Source organism: Zingiber officinale, chromosome 6B (assembly GCF_018446385.1).
Source record: "Zingiber officinale cultivar Zhangliang chromosome 6B, Zo_v1.1, whole genome shotgun sequence".
NCBI classification, from domain to species: Eukaryota; Viridiplantae; Streptophyta; class Magnoliopsida; order Zingiberales; family Zingiberaceae; genus Zingiber; species Zingiber officinale.
The window spans coordinates 120,854,900-120,872,720 of NC_055996.1; the positions used below are offsets into that span (position 1 = coordinate 120,854,900).

General features: G+C 33.7%; 1 protein-coding gene across 1 annotated transcript in view; it reads left to right on the forward strand.

Moving 5' to 3' along the window:
• Positions 1–838: 838 nt before the first annotated feature.
• The window catches only part of LOC121989291 (palmitoyl-protein thioesterase 1-like), a 34,797-nt gene continuing 17,814 nt past the window's right edge, over positions 839–17,821 (forward strand). The window contains exons 1-9 of the mRNA XM_042543234.1: positions 839–1,100; positions 1,203–1,287; positions 3,964–4,015; positions 4,102–4,122; positions 4,212–4,265; positions 9,159–9,206; positions 9,912–9,974; positions 15,976–16,041; positions 16,249–16,287. Of these exons, the coding sequence (XP_042399168.1) occupies positions 998–1,100; positions 1,203–1,287; positions 3,964–4,015; positions 4,102–4,122; positions 4,212–4,265; positions 9,159–9,206; positions 9,912–9,974; positions 15,976–16,041; positions 16,249–16,287 (531 nt within the window). The 5' untranslated portion in view covers positions 839–997. The remainder of the gene's footprint in view (positions 1,101–1,202; positions 1,288–3,963; positions 4,016–4,101; positions 4,123–4,211; positions 4,266–9,158; positions 9,207–9,911; positions 9,975–15,975; positions 16,042–16,248; positions 16,288–17,821) is intronic.

The following is a 17,821-nucleotide window of genomic DNA, read 5'->3' on the forward strand; positions in this document are numbered from 1 at the left end:
GGAGGAATATATTTTGATTTTAATTTGAAGTGGTTCCAAGTCTTTAAATCCATCCAGCAGTTTCACACAACACTAGCTGATCACAAGAAATATGATATATGATTTGATTATTATAAAAGTTGAATATGTGATTTAGATAATAAACCTTACTTAGACCATTCAATAAAATATCGAACAAAGTAAGCTAGTTGGCCTTGGGTGAGAGCTAGCCCTTTCCCTCTAGACACTGAGATGACATGTAAAAGCAAGTAATAGTGTTTATTGTCCTACAAATTTCATACTCTTTGTTTTCTTGTTCAACAATGATAGAGAGAGACTGTGTGTCCTTGGCTGCTGCAACTGTTGCACAGATCTGGTGGAAGAGAGAAGGCTAATAACTTCATCTTTCGTACGTCCTTCAGTGGTGTAATTTAACTCAATTACTTTTTTCTTATTCTTATTTTGGTTTCTTCTAATTTATTAGATATTATAGCGATAACTGGTAGGTGGAACGCCGGCAAGTTACAATCAAACTAATCGGAATAAGTTACTATAAATTGACTAAGACAAAAATGAGCGATTTCGTGTTTCAGTTCTAGAATATTTTCGACATTTTACACAAAGATCGAGCTTTCCAGTAGATCTTACGCGTCCGTTTTGACTTCCCAACTTCTCCCTCCATCCGACGGTTCTGGGCTGTCCGAGGAGTGCGGACCAATGATTTAGAAACAGAGCACAAACGGTCAGATTTGTGGCCGTCGCTCTATTTGTGAATCCAATCTTAGCCGTTGATGGATTTCGTGAGGAAGTGTAATCACTGGTCACCTACCACCGAGCGGTAACGGTAATCTAACGGCGGCGTTTTTCACCACAGCGGGCGTGGTTATCTAACGGCGTCGTCGATGGGCGTCGTCCCCACCACGGCGGTAATGGTTTATCTTATCTGACGGAGTTGCCCGGGAGCATCATCTTCCTCTCACACAACCACACGCCAAGGCACGGTAGTGGCGAAGGGAGGATGATGGCTTTCTCACCGTCGAGGATCGTCCTCTTCGCCTTCGTCGTTCTCCTCGTCGTACCCATTCTCACCTCGTCTTCCACACCCTTCCTCGTCTTGCACGGTAAACGCGCTCCGTCCTCAACTTGTTTGGCTTTCCGTGTGCTTACGTTTCTACAATCTGGGGCTGATCTAACTTGGAGGGTGATGTTTGATGAGTTCTTAGGTGTCGGAGACCAGTGTGAGAACGCAGGAATTACGGAATTCACTAAGCTCTTGAGCACTTGGTCCGGCTCCCAAGGATATTGCCTGTGAGTTTCTTGTGCTTTGCCTTCTCAATTCTATGTTTTTTACTACCTTTTTAGGTTTTTGAGTATTTTACGCATTTTAATTGAGGAAAGGTTTAAGTTTGTCTTTTCCCTATGTTTCTCTCGAGCGTGTTGTGCTGCGATGTACGCTCCTCACTTCTCCTTTGGTCTTGCCTTTTTTATTTTATTTTTTGCATTGTATTTCTACAGGGTACGATAGAGGTGTTTAAGGTGGGATTAATTAGCTTTGACTTAGTCGATCATAAATGCTCTTTAACGTTGTCAAACAGTATTAAGATTTGGTGAATGTTGCAACTTACAATTCTAAATGACTTTTAGTTGGCCTTATGGTATCTTAGTATTGTAATTACCGTAGGAATCCAAAACAACATTTTTATAAGGGGATGATAATTCTTCTCCTTAGGAATGAGGATGAGTAGATTCTTTGAGGGAAAGGAAACCTGCTATGTGCTTAGAAAAACTTTTTCCCCATCTTTTTTAAGATTCTTCTTGATGACTTTTATTGCTTGCCTAAAAGAAAATGGGTCATCACCTTCACAATTTTGCCTGCATTAGGGAAATATTCCTCAACAATTTTCCTTACTTCAGCTGTTTATGTGAGCCTCTAATTTTAATTTTCTAACTCTTTTTGTTTTTAATTTTGTCTTATTTTTATGTTAGATTATCTGATTGGAATTTTTGCACCAACGTATGGTCTAGTTCACTTTTAAAAGTTGAATCCTGTATTCCTAGTAATATAATTTCCATTATGATGGATAAATATTCTTATATGCCAAACTATTCAATGCTGGAATTTGACATGCTATTGATGTTGTCATTTCTGTTCCTAAAGTGGGGTCTGTAGCTCAAATTAAAGCCATGAAACAAGGTTCCATCTGGGTCAAATAAAATGGTGTCATTCCAAACTTCCTGCCTTATTACTTTCCTTCTTTACCCCTTTCAATTTAACACTTAACAGTTAACACTAAACAAAGGTAAAATTTCCTTTACTCATTTTGCGTTCATTTCTTTCCATTCTCTACCATCCAAGTACATAGGTTAAGTGCTGAAAGGAAATGGGGAAATTACATATGTTCTTTCAATCATTTCCACTCATCTTGTTTACTTGGAATCAAATCAGAAGAAAGTAAATTATAAAACTAGATTTCCTTTCTCTCCACTTATGCTTGATTTAGATGGACATAAAATTGAGGGTTTAGATGGAACTAAATTCCTACATCTACTCTCCCTTCTAAGTAAACAAGAGAAACTGGAACTTTTATTTCCAGTTCTTTCCTTTTCTTCCTACTTACCATCTAAGTAAAACAATATTGTATATGTTGTCTTGCAACCATTAATAATATTTCTTTCATGGTTTGAAATTTTGTGTTGTGCTGGTGGCACAATTGAAATCTACCAAAAATTGATTTGCCATTGTGTTGCTTGTGGTGAGGAGTATTATACCGTGTCAACACTTGAAACACTTTAGCATGTTTTGTCAAAGGATGGCAAGATGAATTTGACTAGTGTTTATTACTGAAGACACCTGCTACATTCTTTTAAACTTGTTTCTCTAAAATTATAATTCAATTCGATATCCAATCTCTATAGTCTTATTATTAGCAGTCTCATTATAAAAAATAAACAAAATAAAGGGGATTAAAAGAACTAACTCATTTGAATTCATTTCAACACTTATTACAGCATACGAGGTATCAAAATTATATAGTACTGAAGCATTTTTACCTGAAATTAAAAGCCCATGTTCCCAACATAGAATTATATTTTTAAGCCTGTCTTTTATTACTATTTAACTTTTTTAGTGCCTTTGTAAAATCTTACAACTGTAGACAAGATCTCTCCTGAAGTTTCTTAGGTTGACTTACCTCTCCATTTAGTCTTGTGTAACTCCGCTGCAAGATCTTGTGTTACTGAAGCAAATTCCTAAAAGTTGCCTTCAGTGATGATTAGTGTTGGTTTTGTGTGCATGTTTCCTATAATTTATTGATATTTACATCAGTCGACTATTTCCCAAAGGCTCAAAGGGTCAGGTATATTTAAGAACTCATTAACCAAGGAAAACTGTAACACCTTCTGCAGATTAAACTTGGTCAGGCTTGCACAATCAGGATATCAATGACCAACTACTATGGAAAATCATACTTGATGCAGGGGTTCTAACTCAAGACTACCACAATATTTGATAGCGTCACCATTTTTTCAGAACCTTACACTGCTTGGAAAGCGTGCATTCTATATTTTTTATAGTCTCATAATCCTGAAACATTGTGTTTAGACATCTTGATCAAAGAAAACAAAATCAAAACGTAAGTAGGATAGCAATAACAGAACTTAGACCTAGAATCATTATATCTTTTTAAATTATGCATGAGAAAATGATGTTTTGTAATAGTAAATGATTGAATTTAACCAATGGAAAATTGATTCTAAATCCTGAGTCTGTTTCTAGTGGGGAGGTCTGTTGGTTAAAATTCTGTTTTTCTTGTGACTAGAGTCTATTGTTGTAGGGACTTTAGTGTTCAACTGTGTGTGAAAGAGGTTTGAGTCTATTTTGATTTATAATTGTATGATATTGTAACTTGTGATAAAGTGGTGCGTCTGATGCTTAACAGTTCAATAAATTCTAACTTTGATATCATAATTGACTACCGTTGTCAGAGAAATTGGAGACGGGATGTGGGATTCATGGGTGATGCCTCTAGAGAAACAGGTCATTTATGATGTTTCAGATTATGATATGCTTCAACTTCAGCTTCTATTTACACATTTTTAATCATTTGTCTTTCATGTTTACAGGCTAATGTTATATGTGAAAAGGTGGTGCAACTATTAACATTACTTTAAAGCTATTTTGACAGCTATAAGATGCAACAACATTGAACTTCCATTGTTCACACATTTAATAGGTAAAAGAAATGGAGGAGTTCAGAATGGGCTACAACATAGTTGGTCTTTCACAGGTGATATTCAGTCACCCGTATTCTTTCTAGGTCCAAGAACAAATCCTTGAGTTTTTAATACCAAAAATTGAAAAATGGAGATATAAATCTTGTGATATTTTCTCTTGATATTCTTTATTCCATTCTTGAGGTGAAGTTAAACATCCATCTCATAATATTTGCACATCAAAGAACCTTATGTGTAGGCTTGTTTAACGCTAGCTTAAGACATAGTTAAGATTATTCATAAATAGATACTATAATTGGTGAATTCAGATGAAAATTATATAATGCTAGAAATTGCATAAAGTTGATAAGAACAGTCTACTTATCCTTCAGTTTGATTTATTTTCCTGATTTCATGTATTTTTTTTACCATTCATACAACCAGAATTAAAGTGATCTTAGATGATACTAATATAAAATGGCTAGTGCTATTCAAATCTAGACGGAAAAGGTCTAGGGTTGCATTAGAGTATCATATTTACTATAAAAATATCTAAACCCTATAAACATATATCTTAGCTATATTTTCCATAAAGTTAGGTACCCTCTCAAAAGTGACCTTACATATCTTTATTATGTTACCTAAATATGTAAAGAGTAGACTACGGGGTCGTTCCGATATCATGTAGATAGTAAGGGTCTCACATTATTATGGACCAGTCAAGCAATTAGTCCATGATTTCTCATGCATACAATGAGAGTAGTGAGATTGATGGAATAGTGGTGGGGCTAGCAAAGGAATTTTGATTCAACCAACATATTATAGGAGGGTGGATAAAGTTGGAAATGAGGGAGGAGAGTACCATGCAATGTTGGAAGATATAGGCACATGAGAGAATAAATGTTATAAAGACTTAGTCTCCTACATTGATGCACTTGGAGTTGGATGTTGAAGTCAATGGAGGGCAAGAGCAAGAGGTCATGAAAGGAAGTTGGTGGAAGGACACAAATAAAAGGAGATAATAATGTCTTTGGAGTTTTTCATCAGGGAGGTGGAGAGGCACCAATAAAAGGTTGTAATTAGGAATTTAATGGATCTTCAATAGGGAGGATCTATGCTATCATAATTAGGGAGGACCTGATTTAAAAGGATCTTAAATCAGGAGAGGAGATTTTGTTCTAACTTATGGGAAAGGGAGGAATTATCAGGATGTCTGTCAACACAAAATGGTAGAGTGGGGAAAGTGTAGGAAAAAAAAGGTAAGGGAAGATATCAATATTTTAATGGCAAGGTGGGTGGTTGTTGCTAACCATGAAAGTCAAATGGTTTTAAGGCATGAGAGAGTTGATATATGATAGGTGAGGAGGAAGAGAAGGTTGTACCATTACATTGGCATTTATAGCCTCTTGGAAGGATTTGAAAAAAAAAGAAACCGTAACCATATGCAAAAATATGTTTTAATATTGTTGTTATAAGGGGTAAATTATTATGGTTGATTACCTTAGGTTGTCTTCTCGTTAGAAAATTGTTGATACACTTATTGTTGATAAGTGAAAAGATAGCGAAGGTTGTACTATCACATTGACAATTAAAGCCTTTTAGAGGTATTTTAAAAGAAGAAACCATACCCTATGTGAAAATATATTTAAATACTATTGTTGTTAAAGGAAAAGAAGGGGAGCCTTGGCGCAACGGTAAAGTTGTTGTCATGTGATCAAAAGGTTACGGGTTCGAATCCTGAAAACAACCTCTCGCAAAAAGCAGGGTAAGGCTGCATACAATGGATCCTTCCCTGGGACCCCGCATGGCGGGAGCTTCGTGCACTGGGTTGCCCTATTTTTTATTTGTTGTTAAAGGAAAAATATTATGGTTGATTATGCCAGGTTGTCTTCATCATCAATGTTTATGGGAAATTGTTATGATTTACTATTCATCGCTATAAAATTACAAGTAGGACTCTAGTATCATCTATAATTTACCAAATCACACACTTAAGTTAAAAAAATATTCAAAATGTGTACTTAACTTTGATATTTACCAAAGAGCATACTTATTCCCTAAAATGCCCCTCCACCCATTGCAACCTTGACACATTTTTATTTGCCCGAATCAAACCAAACCATGACAAAAAGCAACCAAACCCAACCATGATAAAACAGCAGGAACTACGGAACTACGGGCTGACTTATTTCATTAAGGACTTCTGTGAAAAGTGATTGACACCCTAAAATCTTGGATTCAGGTCAAATTGGCACTGTTGCACTCCTAGTGATTTCTTGAGTTCACCTATATTTTTTAACAAAAATTTGAGCGCTTTAGAATCAACAATGATTTTTGTTAAAAAGTCATTGGTGATCTTAAAGAGCTTAGATTTGTTCCAAATTTGCATCCTAGTGGTTCTCTGAATCTATTCATGTTTTTTTTTTTATATTTGAGCCCTTTTAGATAAGGACTTTTTAACAAAAAGTTTTGTTTCATTGCACTCCTAGTGGCCCTCTAAATCTCTTTACATTCTTTTTTCTAGGTTTGAAGCCCTTTAGGGTCGTTAATAACTTTTTGTCAAAAAGTCATTAATGGATCAAAGATTTTTTTGGCACAAAGTCATTAATGACCTTAAAAAGCTGGAATTTGTTTTGTGATCGATATGGTCGTCTAAATTCACACTTATTGTTGATATGTGAAAAGACAGAGAAGGTTGAACCAAGGTTTAAAATTTCAACCCGTGCAGATGTTTCGGTCTCAGACCGGAACAATACGGTTTCAGTATCGTATCGTGATGTACCGATTAAGTTTCGGTATTTTTTATTTATATATAATAATTATAAGATAAATATGTTTATGGTGTATATAAAAATAAGTTGTATATTGATTTTGTATAAGTTCTCAATTATTAAACAATTTAATATTATTAGAAAAAATAATTAAAAATAATTTTATTTAAATAAACTTGATATATTAATAACTCGAATTAAAATACATCTATCTATAATAATAAATATATATATTAATACAAGATATTACTTTATATATAATAATAATTATATAAATTAACTATTTATTTATTTAATTATTAATTAAATAATATATATTTTAAATAATAAAAAAATATCAAGTAAAAAATATAAAATAATAAAAAATATCATAATATAAATTTAATTTATTATATTTTTTTTTTGAATTTTTAAAGAATTTTTAAAAATTTTAAATGAAATTTAAATTATACAAAATAATAAAAAACATATATTAGAAAATAAATAAGAATTATTATATTTTTTAAATTTTTAAATGAAATTTAAAAGATTTTAAAAAAATTCAGAATATTAATTAATAAAATTGATTAAATTTATTTTAATTTTAAATACTTTTTTATATATTTTATTAGGATAATTAATTAGGGTTTATAAAAATCTATTCGAAATATCACACATCCTTAGGAATTGTTTAAATTAATTAAATACAATAATTATTTATGGGAAAAAAATGCGATCGTCCGCGCCAGTGATCGATCGCCGCGGGGGGCGTTTGGAGGCGCTGGAAGCGTCGCCGGACGCATTCGTCGGTGCTGGATGTGTCCGGCGCCGCTGGCAGGGTCATCCGGTGACGCCTTCGGTGCTATAGAAGGTGTTGCGCAACGCCTTCGGTGTCGAAGGCGTCGCATGACTCTTTTGGCGCCGCCGGAGGCGTCCGCAACTCCTCCGGCGCCGCCGGAGGCGTCTGCGACTCCTTGAGACGAGGACACCTCCTATGCTGGTTTCGGCCGCCCGACGGGATGGTAAATACTGTCCTTGCCGGGCGGTACGGAATGACATTTCATTCCTTGGGTTGTACTATCAGATTGGCACTTAAAGCCTTTTAGAGGGATTTTAAAAGAAGAAATCATACTCTATGTTCTTAGTGATTTCTTGAGTCCACCTATATTTTTGTAACAAAAATTTGAGCACTTTAGAATCCACAATGATTTTTGTTAAAAAGTCATTGTTGATCTCAAAAAGCTTAGACTTGTTCCAAATTTTGCATTCTAGTGGTTCTCTGAATCTATTCATGTTTTTTTTAGATTTGAGCCCTTTTAGATTAAGGATTTTTTAACAACAAGTTGTCTCATTGCACTCCTGGTAGCCCTCTAAGTATCTTTTCATTCTTTTTTCTAGGTTTGAAGCCGGTTAGGGTCATTAATGGATCAAAGTTTTTTTTTTTTTGCCACAAAGTCATTAATGACCCTAAAAAGCTTGGATTTGTTTTGTGATCGTTATGGTCCCCTAAATTCACACTTATTGTTGATAAGTGAAAAGACAAAGAAGGTTGTTGCTAAGGTGCATTGGTTGCTTAACTTTCACGTCTGTTGAGCCATATCTTGAAGTTAATATGAGTGTAATATTCATTAGCAGTTTATTGAACTACGCACATAAGTTTCTCAAAAATCCTGGAAATCCTGGATTACAAAAAAAAAAAAAAAAAAAAAAAAATCAAAAATCCAAATTGCATACCTTTTTAAATTCTCAATTCACGCATCCATTTCCTAAAATACCCTTTTGCTCACCCTCAATCCTTTGTCTGCTCAAGGTGGCCGTGAAATCGCTGTCAGGCAGCTGGTTGACCATGCAACCATGATTTTGTGGCCGCTTGACTACAATTTTGCAACCATCTCGGCCACCTGCAATTTCGCGGTCAGCTATTTGTGGCCTCTTGGCTATGAAATCGCGGCTGCCTAGCCACTTTCTTGGCCAGCTCAGCTATCTATTCAAGCTGGCACTTGGTTGGACAGGCAGAGGGCACAAGAAGGCAGATGGTAGAGGACGATGGGGTGTTTTGGGAAATGCATGCGTGATTTGGGAATTTGAAAAGTAGGATGATTTGGGTATTTGGGAAACATAGGTGCATGGTTCAGAAAATTGCCCAATATTATTTTTATGTTGTTTGTTTCCTGTTCGAGGTTAGTTTTCTAAATATTTCGTATGTTTTTTTTGTAGGGAAACTTAATTGGTCGGGCAGTTGTTGAATTCTGCGATGGACCACCTGTGAGATTTAAATCTTCCCCCTCAAGAAACTTGTTCTTCATTTACTGAACTACTTTTTGTTTGTAGAGTTTGTTAAAATTGATTGACGTGAGGTTTAATATTGTAGACTCAATGCTTTGGGTGTATATATAAATATGAATAAAGACACGCAAGCTTAGAATACAAGATGTTTTCTATTGCATGAGGAACTTTTGTAATTTACTGACTCAGTGCTAGTTTAAATGTTTTTTTTCCCTGCAACCAAGCTGGTTTCAATGCATAATAGTAATAGATATTAGCGTGATTATCTTGATAATTAGATAGCTTGTAGTGATTTTCATTTGATAAATTCAAGATATTTTTTTTTTGATAAACTTCATGGATGCTCTCTAATCTCCTAGCACTGAGTGCTGTATATAATAGTTAACTGTTGCTTTAAGAAGGTAATTACATTCTAACACTGTTGCTGAGTGCTGTAGATAAGAATAAATTGTTGCTTCGAGGAGAAAGTAATTGCATCCTACCAGTGTTGCAGATTTCTAAATTTTGTTTGAAAACATTCTATGGTATGGTATGAGTAAATGGTGTTCTTTAGTTAATTTAACATCTTTGAAAAATGAATACATATAATGTTGTATTTAGTTACGTTTAGTTCCCTGAAATAATGTCTGCTGCTAATTAACTCAACTCTTTGATTGAGCTATTCAAGTGATCAACTTTTAACAGGTTAAGAATTTAATCTCACTGGGTGGACCTCATGCTGGTACTGCTTCTGTGCCGCTTTGTGGTGTAAGTTTCTAAAATATCCTTTTGTAATAGTTCAGTTGTTCTTGACCATGTCCATATCTAAAATATCTACTTAAGTTATCTGCTATTACACATACATGCACAAGTTATACAGCTGTTATCAAAAATTAAATTTCTGAATCAAGCAAAGATACGAGGCCTCTGACCTAAATGGAAAAACAAGACAAGATGTGAGTCCTAACCTTTTGGGGAACAACTACATGAACTATCGAGTTCTATGGAAAATTTTATACCAATTAGAGGTTTATTGTTTATTAGGGATTGTGGGTTTAGTGCTATATTAATTAATAGTGTGCCTATCAACCTGAGTCAATACCCCTGGCCCTAACACCTATCTCAATTGACTTGGAGGCAAGAATTAGTAAATAATGTTAGTAAATTGCTAGGAGAGCCTCATAAGAAGTGAAAGCGCAAGGTTAGACAAAAGATAAATAAGAAAGTTAGATTAAGATACAACAAAAATCAAAAGGGCACCTTTGTTTCCAAATTATTAAAAAAACGCCCTATTTAGTTTGTCATCAAAAGAGTCTCCCACATATTTTTTTCTACCAAATTTACACCTCTAATTTTATCTAAACCATTGTAGCTTTACCTGTCCACCCAAAAAAAATAAAAAATCAAATGAGTCTCCTAATCAAGCTAACAAAAGCACCTAAGAAGACTCAAATAGCCATTTTGATCGAAATTGCTGCATGATTTGTAAATTTTTTAAAAATATAAAAATTATAATAATGTAAATTTTTTTTAAAAAATAATAGAGATTAAAGAATATACTTCCATAAAATTTTTAAATTTGTACTTATAATTTTTTTTACATTTTTTATATAATTATAAATTTATAGAATTTATTAAAAAATATTTTTTTTAAAAAACTAAAAAAGAGGAAAGTGATATGAATTCCATCATAAATTTGTAAAAGCTGCTACATGAGTTATAAATTTTAAAAAGTTATTAAAAACATAGAATTTATAAAATTTTTAAATTTTAAATATTATCAAAAAATATAAATTTTTAAAATTATAACTTTTAAAGATATCAACAAAATGTAAATTTTTTTTTTTTGAAAAAAGAGAGATTAAAGTGATACAAATTTTATAAGTTTATGAGCAAATTAGTTTTTTTTGAAAAAGATGTGAAATATAAATAAAAATGGGAAAACTTGAGTCAAAATTGACCAAGTAGCAATTATGACCAAAATTACTAGATAGCCATTTTCTCTTCAAATTTTGAATTTAAATAGATAAATGCACTCTAGGAGATTCTCCTTAAATTTTGAATATGAATAGATAGATGCACTTTAATAGCTATTAGAGTCCACTTATGCTTTTAAAATAACTAAAGACTCAAAAAAAGACTATATAGGCCATGTATGAGGTCATTAGAGTACATTTATACTTTCAAAATGATCAAATGACTCAAAATGGTCATGTAGTTAATTTGGTTGGCTAGGCATGCTTTCAAAGTAACCAAATATGTTAATAAGCGTGTAACAATTTTAGCCAATAAAAGCATTTTCTCCTCAAAATTTGATTCTAAATAGATTGATGCACTCCAAAAGACGATTCAAATCAATTGATGCTTTTGAAGTGATCAAAAGACTAAAAAATGGTAATATACAACATTTTTAGCAAAAATCGTTTTTGAATCTGAATAGATAAATGCACTCTAGTAAGTTGTTAAAGGTCACTCATATTTTCTAAGTGACCAAATGATTCAAAAATGACTATGTAATAGGTTTGCTAGAACTGCTATATATAGTCAAAGTTTAAAATCTCAATCCGTGCCGAGGTTTCGGTCCTAGACCGGAACGATATGGTTTCGGTATTGTATCGTGCCGTGTCGATACGGTTTCGGTAATTTTTTATTTATATAGTAATTATTAGATAAATATATTTATTGTGTATAATTTAAAAATCAGTTGTATATCGATTTTATATAAGTTCTTCATTATTAAACAACTTAATATTGTTAGAAAAAATAATTAAATATAGTTTCCTTTAAATAAAATTAATCTATCAATAATTCGAATTAAAATTGATATATCATAATATGCTACCTTACTAATATTAAAAAGAGTGGCGTGAAGCATTAGTTCTTGTAATATTTTATTTAGGTAATCTTTATAATTCTCCAATGTTTAGATTAAATAATCATAATTATATAAATTAATAAAAAATACAATTATATATATAATAATTATATAAATTAATTATTTATTTAATTAATTAATAATTTAAATAATATATATTTAAAATAGTAAAAAAATTAGAATATCAATTAAACATTAAAATAGTGAAAAAATACAAAATAATTAAAAAATATCAGAATATAAATTTGATTTATTAAAATTTTTAATTGTTTTAATTTTTTAAAAATATTTTAGATTTTTTTTTAATTTTTTTTAAAAATTAAAATATTAAAAACAATTTCAGAATAATATTTAATAATTTTTTTAAAATATTAAATATATTTTTTATATTTTATTGATATAATTTAATTAGGATTTATTAAAGTCTCTTCCAAATAGCACTTAAGTGGGAATTGTGTTATTTATTTAAACCCTAATACGGGCCGATGCACCTGTGAACCCCCCACCCCCCAACACAAAACACTCGCTTGCCCCGTGGATGCCTCCGATGGCGCCAGCGGCTTTTGGCAACGCTTCCGGCGACGTCGGAAGCGCTCGATGACATTTTCGGCTCCACCAGAAGCGACGTGGGGAGCCTCTAGCAGCACTGGAAGCGTCCGACGACGCATCTTACTCGAGATGCGCGGGCGTGACGTGTTGGTTTCGCTTCTTGAATGGAATGATAAAAACCGTCTATGCCGGGCAACACGAACGACATTTCAATCGCTGTATATAGTCAATTTCTTCTCAAATTTTAAATCTAGATAGATAAAACATTGTATGGGTTGGAGTTCATCTATTCTTCCAAAGTGAGTAAACGATTTAAAAATGGTCACTTAACACTTTTGGTCAAATTGTTATATTGTCATTTTAAATATGAATAGATAGATGCACTCTAGGAGGTGGGTAGAGCTACCCATGCTTTGAAGAACTAAGTGACTCAAAAATTGCCATGTAACAATTTTAGCAAAAATTGCTACATTACTTATTTTTTTTAAAAATATTCTTTTAAACAATTTATACTCTAAGCTCTATTATTTTTTAAAAAAATTTACATTTTATGTTTTTTAATTTATTTTTTAAAAATTATGTTGTTCGATATATATTTTTAACTGATGTTGCCTTTTAAAAGAATTTATGCCAATTCATTTTGCTCTCTATTACTAGCCGACCACACTTGGTGGTATAAGTTTTGGTGGTGGTTGTTGTTGTTGTTGCTGCTACTCTCTATTACATTTTAAAAAATATATTTTGTGATATACATTTTAAAAAAAATTTCAACTTTTTTAAAATGTATTTTGTTTTAAATTTATAACTTTTGTAGCCGTTTTTTAAATTTATGGTACGATTTATGTCACTTTAACTCTCTCTCTATATAAAGTTCTGATATACTGCACACCTCGTTTGCGCACGTTTGTGGGCAACTGAGTAGGGTTTTAGGCACCCGAATCATTTTTGGGCGTCCCAAGCCAATTTCGAGCACTCGGGGTGCTCGGAAGTGATTCGGACGCCCGGAATCCCACTCAGTCGCCCACGGGTGTGCACAAACAAGGTGTGTAGCATATCAGAATTATATATATATATATATATGAAAATGTTAGTATGCACATCTTTATCCTGCACACTCATGGGTGACTGAGTACAACTCCGGACGCCTGTCCGGGCGCCCCGATCCTCAAAAGTGAATCAGGCGCCCGGATGGGTGTCCGAGCACCTGTAGTTGCACTCAGTCGCCCATGAGTGTGTAGGCTAACGTCTCTCTCTCTCTCTCTCTCTCTCTCTCTCTATATATATATATATATATATATATATATATATATATATTGAATTTATATCTCGTGTAGGGCACGCTTGTTAGATCAGTTGGGTAGCCAATCTATCTATTTTGAGTGGGTGGGTGATGAATTCTACTGGGTGAGGATATTTTTGGTAGAACACTTCGAATGGGGTGTCCTTTTAACATTTTTGAAATAGAAATTGACACCGCTTTGATGATTTGGAGAAAAAAGGGAGCACTCCTTCGATTTTTGAAGTCTCATCACTATTGCCATGCAAACTCTGACCTATATGTCACATATCACCCCATGCTCAATGCATACAACTTATCATCATCATCATAAAGAAGGGTGAAAGACCAATGACTACCTAAAAGAGTATCTCCAAGGTGCTAGGAGATCACATGATCCTCTAATTAGGCATCAGCAACCTAGCTGTTACATGCCCTCCATATCCATTAGGTCACATGGCAATGTGGTTAGGCATTGGAGGCCTGAAATGTTGCAGACCTATAATAACTTTTAAGTCATATGATACCTGAGGCATTGACAGCTCGAACCGTCTCATGCCTCATAATATCCTAAAATTACATGGTTCCTGATAGGCATGAATGACATTTATTTTCATGCATCTCATCATCAATGCCTGAAGGAACCCTAATCACTAGCTAAAAATCCCTTGGAATAGTCCCAAGAAGCATGTAGCTCATCCCACCATACGCTAACTCATCTCGTGCTCTAAGTGTAGCAATTATTCTATAGGTTATTCGTGTTCGGGTAATATGGATGCACACAACATGTTAAATCCTGCAATATTTAGCAATAGAAATGTAGACATGCATCCCTGCTAACCAAAAGACAATAATACTAAGCATACATCATCCTCAACAATAAAAAATAACATCACTAAGTTGCATAGGAATGCAAGCTCAAGGTACATAGGTTTTTATGGAAAAAAAAGAGAAAAGGGGAAAACAAATTTATGACCGATGATCTGACACACGGGAAAGGAACCAAGGGTCCAAGGTTTAACATTAGTTATTAGTTTTATTTGCTAATCAACCCAAACATCTATCTTAGAATTTCATTTTTCTAGTTTCCCAACAATTCAGTAAATGGAATCACCAAAAAAAAAACATGATTACAGAAACTTTTTCATGAGTTTTGTCTTAGCACTCTTTGGCTTCTTTACTTGAATGGATAACTAGGATGAAGGGAGAGGGGAGAAAAGTAACCAATAGAAAATGCATGACTGGTTCACGATCCATGTGCAATTTTGTGATCCTTTCCTTTCCTCACTTATCTTATCACCCAAGTAAACCAAGCTTGTTGATGCCATTAGTGACACAACATCATAAAGATTGCTTAAGGCTAAAGTTTGTGATAGTACTTAGTCAATCTAGCGAACCAGACACTATTCTGTTATCTGAATCTCAAAAATCTAGCGAACCAGACACTATTCTGCTATCTGAATCTCACCCTCACTTCCAAGACTGGAATTCCTTACCAAGGGCACACTGCCAAGCAAGTGCAATATGATGAGGAAGGAGAGTTCCACCTAAACTGAGTTATATGGCATGTGACAAATCCTTTCTAAATCTCACCCTCAAATCATAGGGTTTTTTAAAAGCTTTTCCATGGGGCATATCTTGTTTTCTCTAAGATCCATCAACTTCATAAACTTGAAAATTCATGAAGAAAGGTTGTAAAAGGACTTAAAAATATAACCGCAAAGCAAGATCAATAATTAGTTGATGCCAAAAAGTTGGGAATTTGGATACCTCACTTGTTTCTGTTTCTCTAAATGTAAGATGGAGAATCTCAATTCAGTTCCTAAGAAAAATGCAGTGTTATTGTCTACTGGGAGTTGTCTTAAAAATATAGCCATATAGCAAGATCGAGAATTAGTTGATGCCAAAAAGTAGGGAATTGGGATACCTCACTTGTTGTTTCTGTTTCTCTAAATGTAAGATGGAGAATCTCGATTCAGTTCCTAAGAAAAATGAAGTGTCATTCTCTACTGTTAGTTGTTCATTGAAAACCATGCTATGATAGTTCTTGCAATATTTATTTCTTGCAGTCGGGGATTATATGCATGCTCGTGGATAACCTCATCCAGTCAAAGGTCTACTCCGACTATGTGCAGGTATGTTTCACCATCATCAAACCATTTTGAGTTCTGAGTTCTGACTTCTTGTGGCTTCCTTTATGTTTCCACTTGCATCAAATCAATCTAGATTCTAACTTTTGTGGATTTCTACATGTTACATTTCTTGGAAAACAATCTTGAACATGACCTAAATTAGTGTGAAGACAATTTTCAAATTTTAATTTGAGATTTGACTACTTGCAGGACCATCTAGCTCCTAGTGGTTATCTCAAAATACCAACGGTGAGTTTTTCTCTTCCTATTTGTCTCTTATTCTCTCTTGTTATAGGCTTGACTAATTTTCTTATAAGATTATATCAATCATTGACATTTGGGTAAGTCACACTAGCTAGGAAGTTGCTCTAACATGTTATTGGAATAGGTATTTAACTTTAGAAAGAGGGAAACAAATAAATAATAGCAAACTTCTTTTGGTTTGTGCCAAATGTGTCTGTACATTTTAATTTGCTTATGCTTTGTCAATGGAAATTTTCCCTTTAGGTAGATTAGATGTTCTTAATGCTTTAAGCTGACACTTGAAATATCCTAGACTTATGGAAGAATAAATATTATTTTATTTTCTTGAGATATTCACGAAATCTACAAATCTAGAACCCTGTACCATATCTTAAAAAATCTCACAATTTCATTGCCTCTTACTTTCTCCCCAAAACTTTTCAGCCATCAAGCATTACAAGTTTGATTAACATCAAAGAATATTTTGGCTCCTTGCATGTAGGAGTCATGTTAATTATAAAAGTCCATGTTCACACTTCATAGACCATGTTGTAAACAAGAACACTACACACTCTACATCGTTTGGTGAATGCATTCGACATGAGCAAGTTACAGCTCCATACTGTGGTCTGCCAATGCTATCTTCACTGCAGACCCAATTTTGTGTTCACTAGAGAATGAGAGTCTAAGGACCTTTTTCCTATACTTGAGTTGAAAGTGTGTACACTTTGGTAGGGATGACAATGGATCAGGTTTGGGTCGGATTCTATATCCTCCGTACCGATCTCCATTTATTATATCCATCCCATCCCATCCCATCCGCATCGGGTTTTCAACTTTCATCCCCATACCCATCGTGGATCGGATATCCATCCCCATATCCATGCTCATACCCATCAGAGGATCGGATATCCTTTATACTAATAATTTTTTTCATTCTATCCAGCTATCATCATTCTAAGAAAGCATTTTAGAATTAACATCATATCAAAAAAAAAAAATAAACATCTATAGTCTACTCCTAATTTAATCATATTCAATAAAAACAGATTAAACACAAACAAAAAATAGTGGGTGGGTTTTGTGAAAATAAAATTATCTTTAATATATATATATAATTTAATCAGGTATTTGGGTTGGATATGTTTAGTTGATTCTACTAAACCCGCTTCCATACCTGATTATCCAATTATTTAATCGGGTCCAAAAAAATCCCTCCATACCCTCTTCTATTCGAATCGGATATCGGATCCTCCATTGTGTTCGGAGGAAATTGCCATCTCTACACTTCGGTTGAAATGTGTCTGGTTCAGCTAAAGATGACTCATTTTTAACAATGTACAGTTGATTTCACCAAGTAATCCCTAGCGATGCTAGTTTTGGCCCGGAGACAATGAATTGAATTGGTTTTAGAAAATGTAATATAGTGACTAAACCAAACTAGGAAAAAAATGCTTCAACAATTAACCTAAAGTTGCCTTAATTGCCGGTCTAAGTTGGTCACTAAATCTCCCTAACACCGTTGCCCATGGTCACCTTT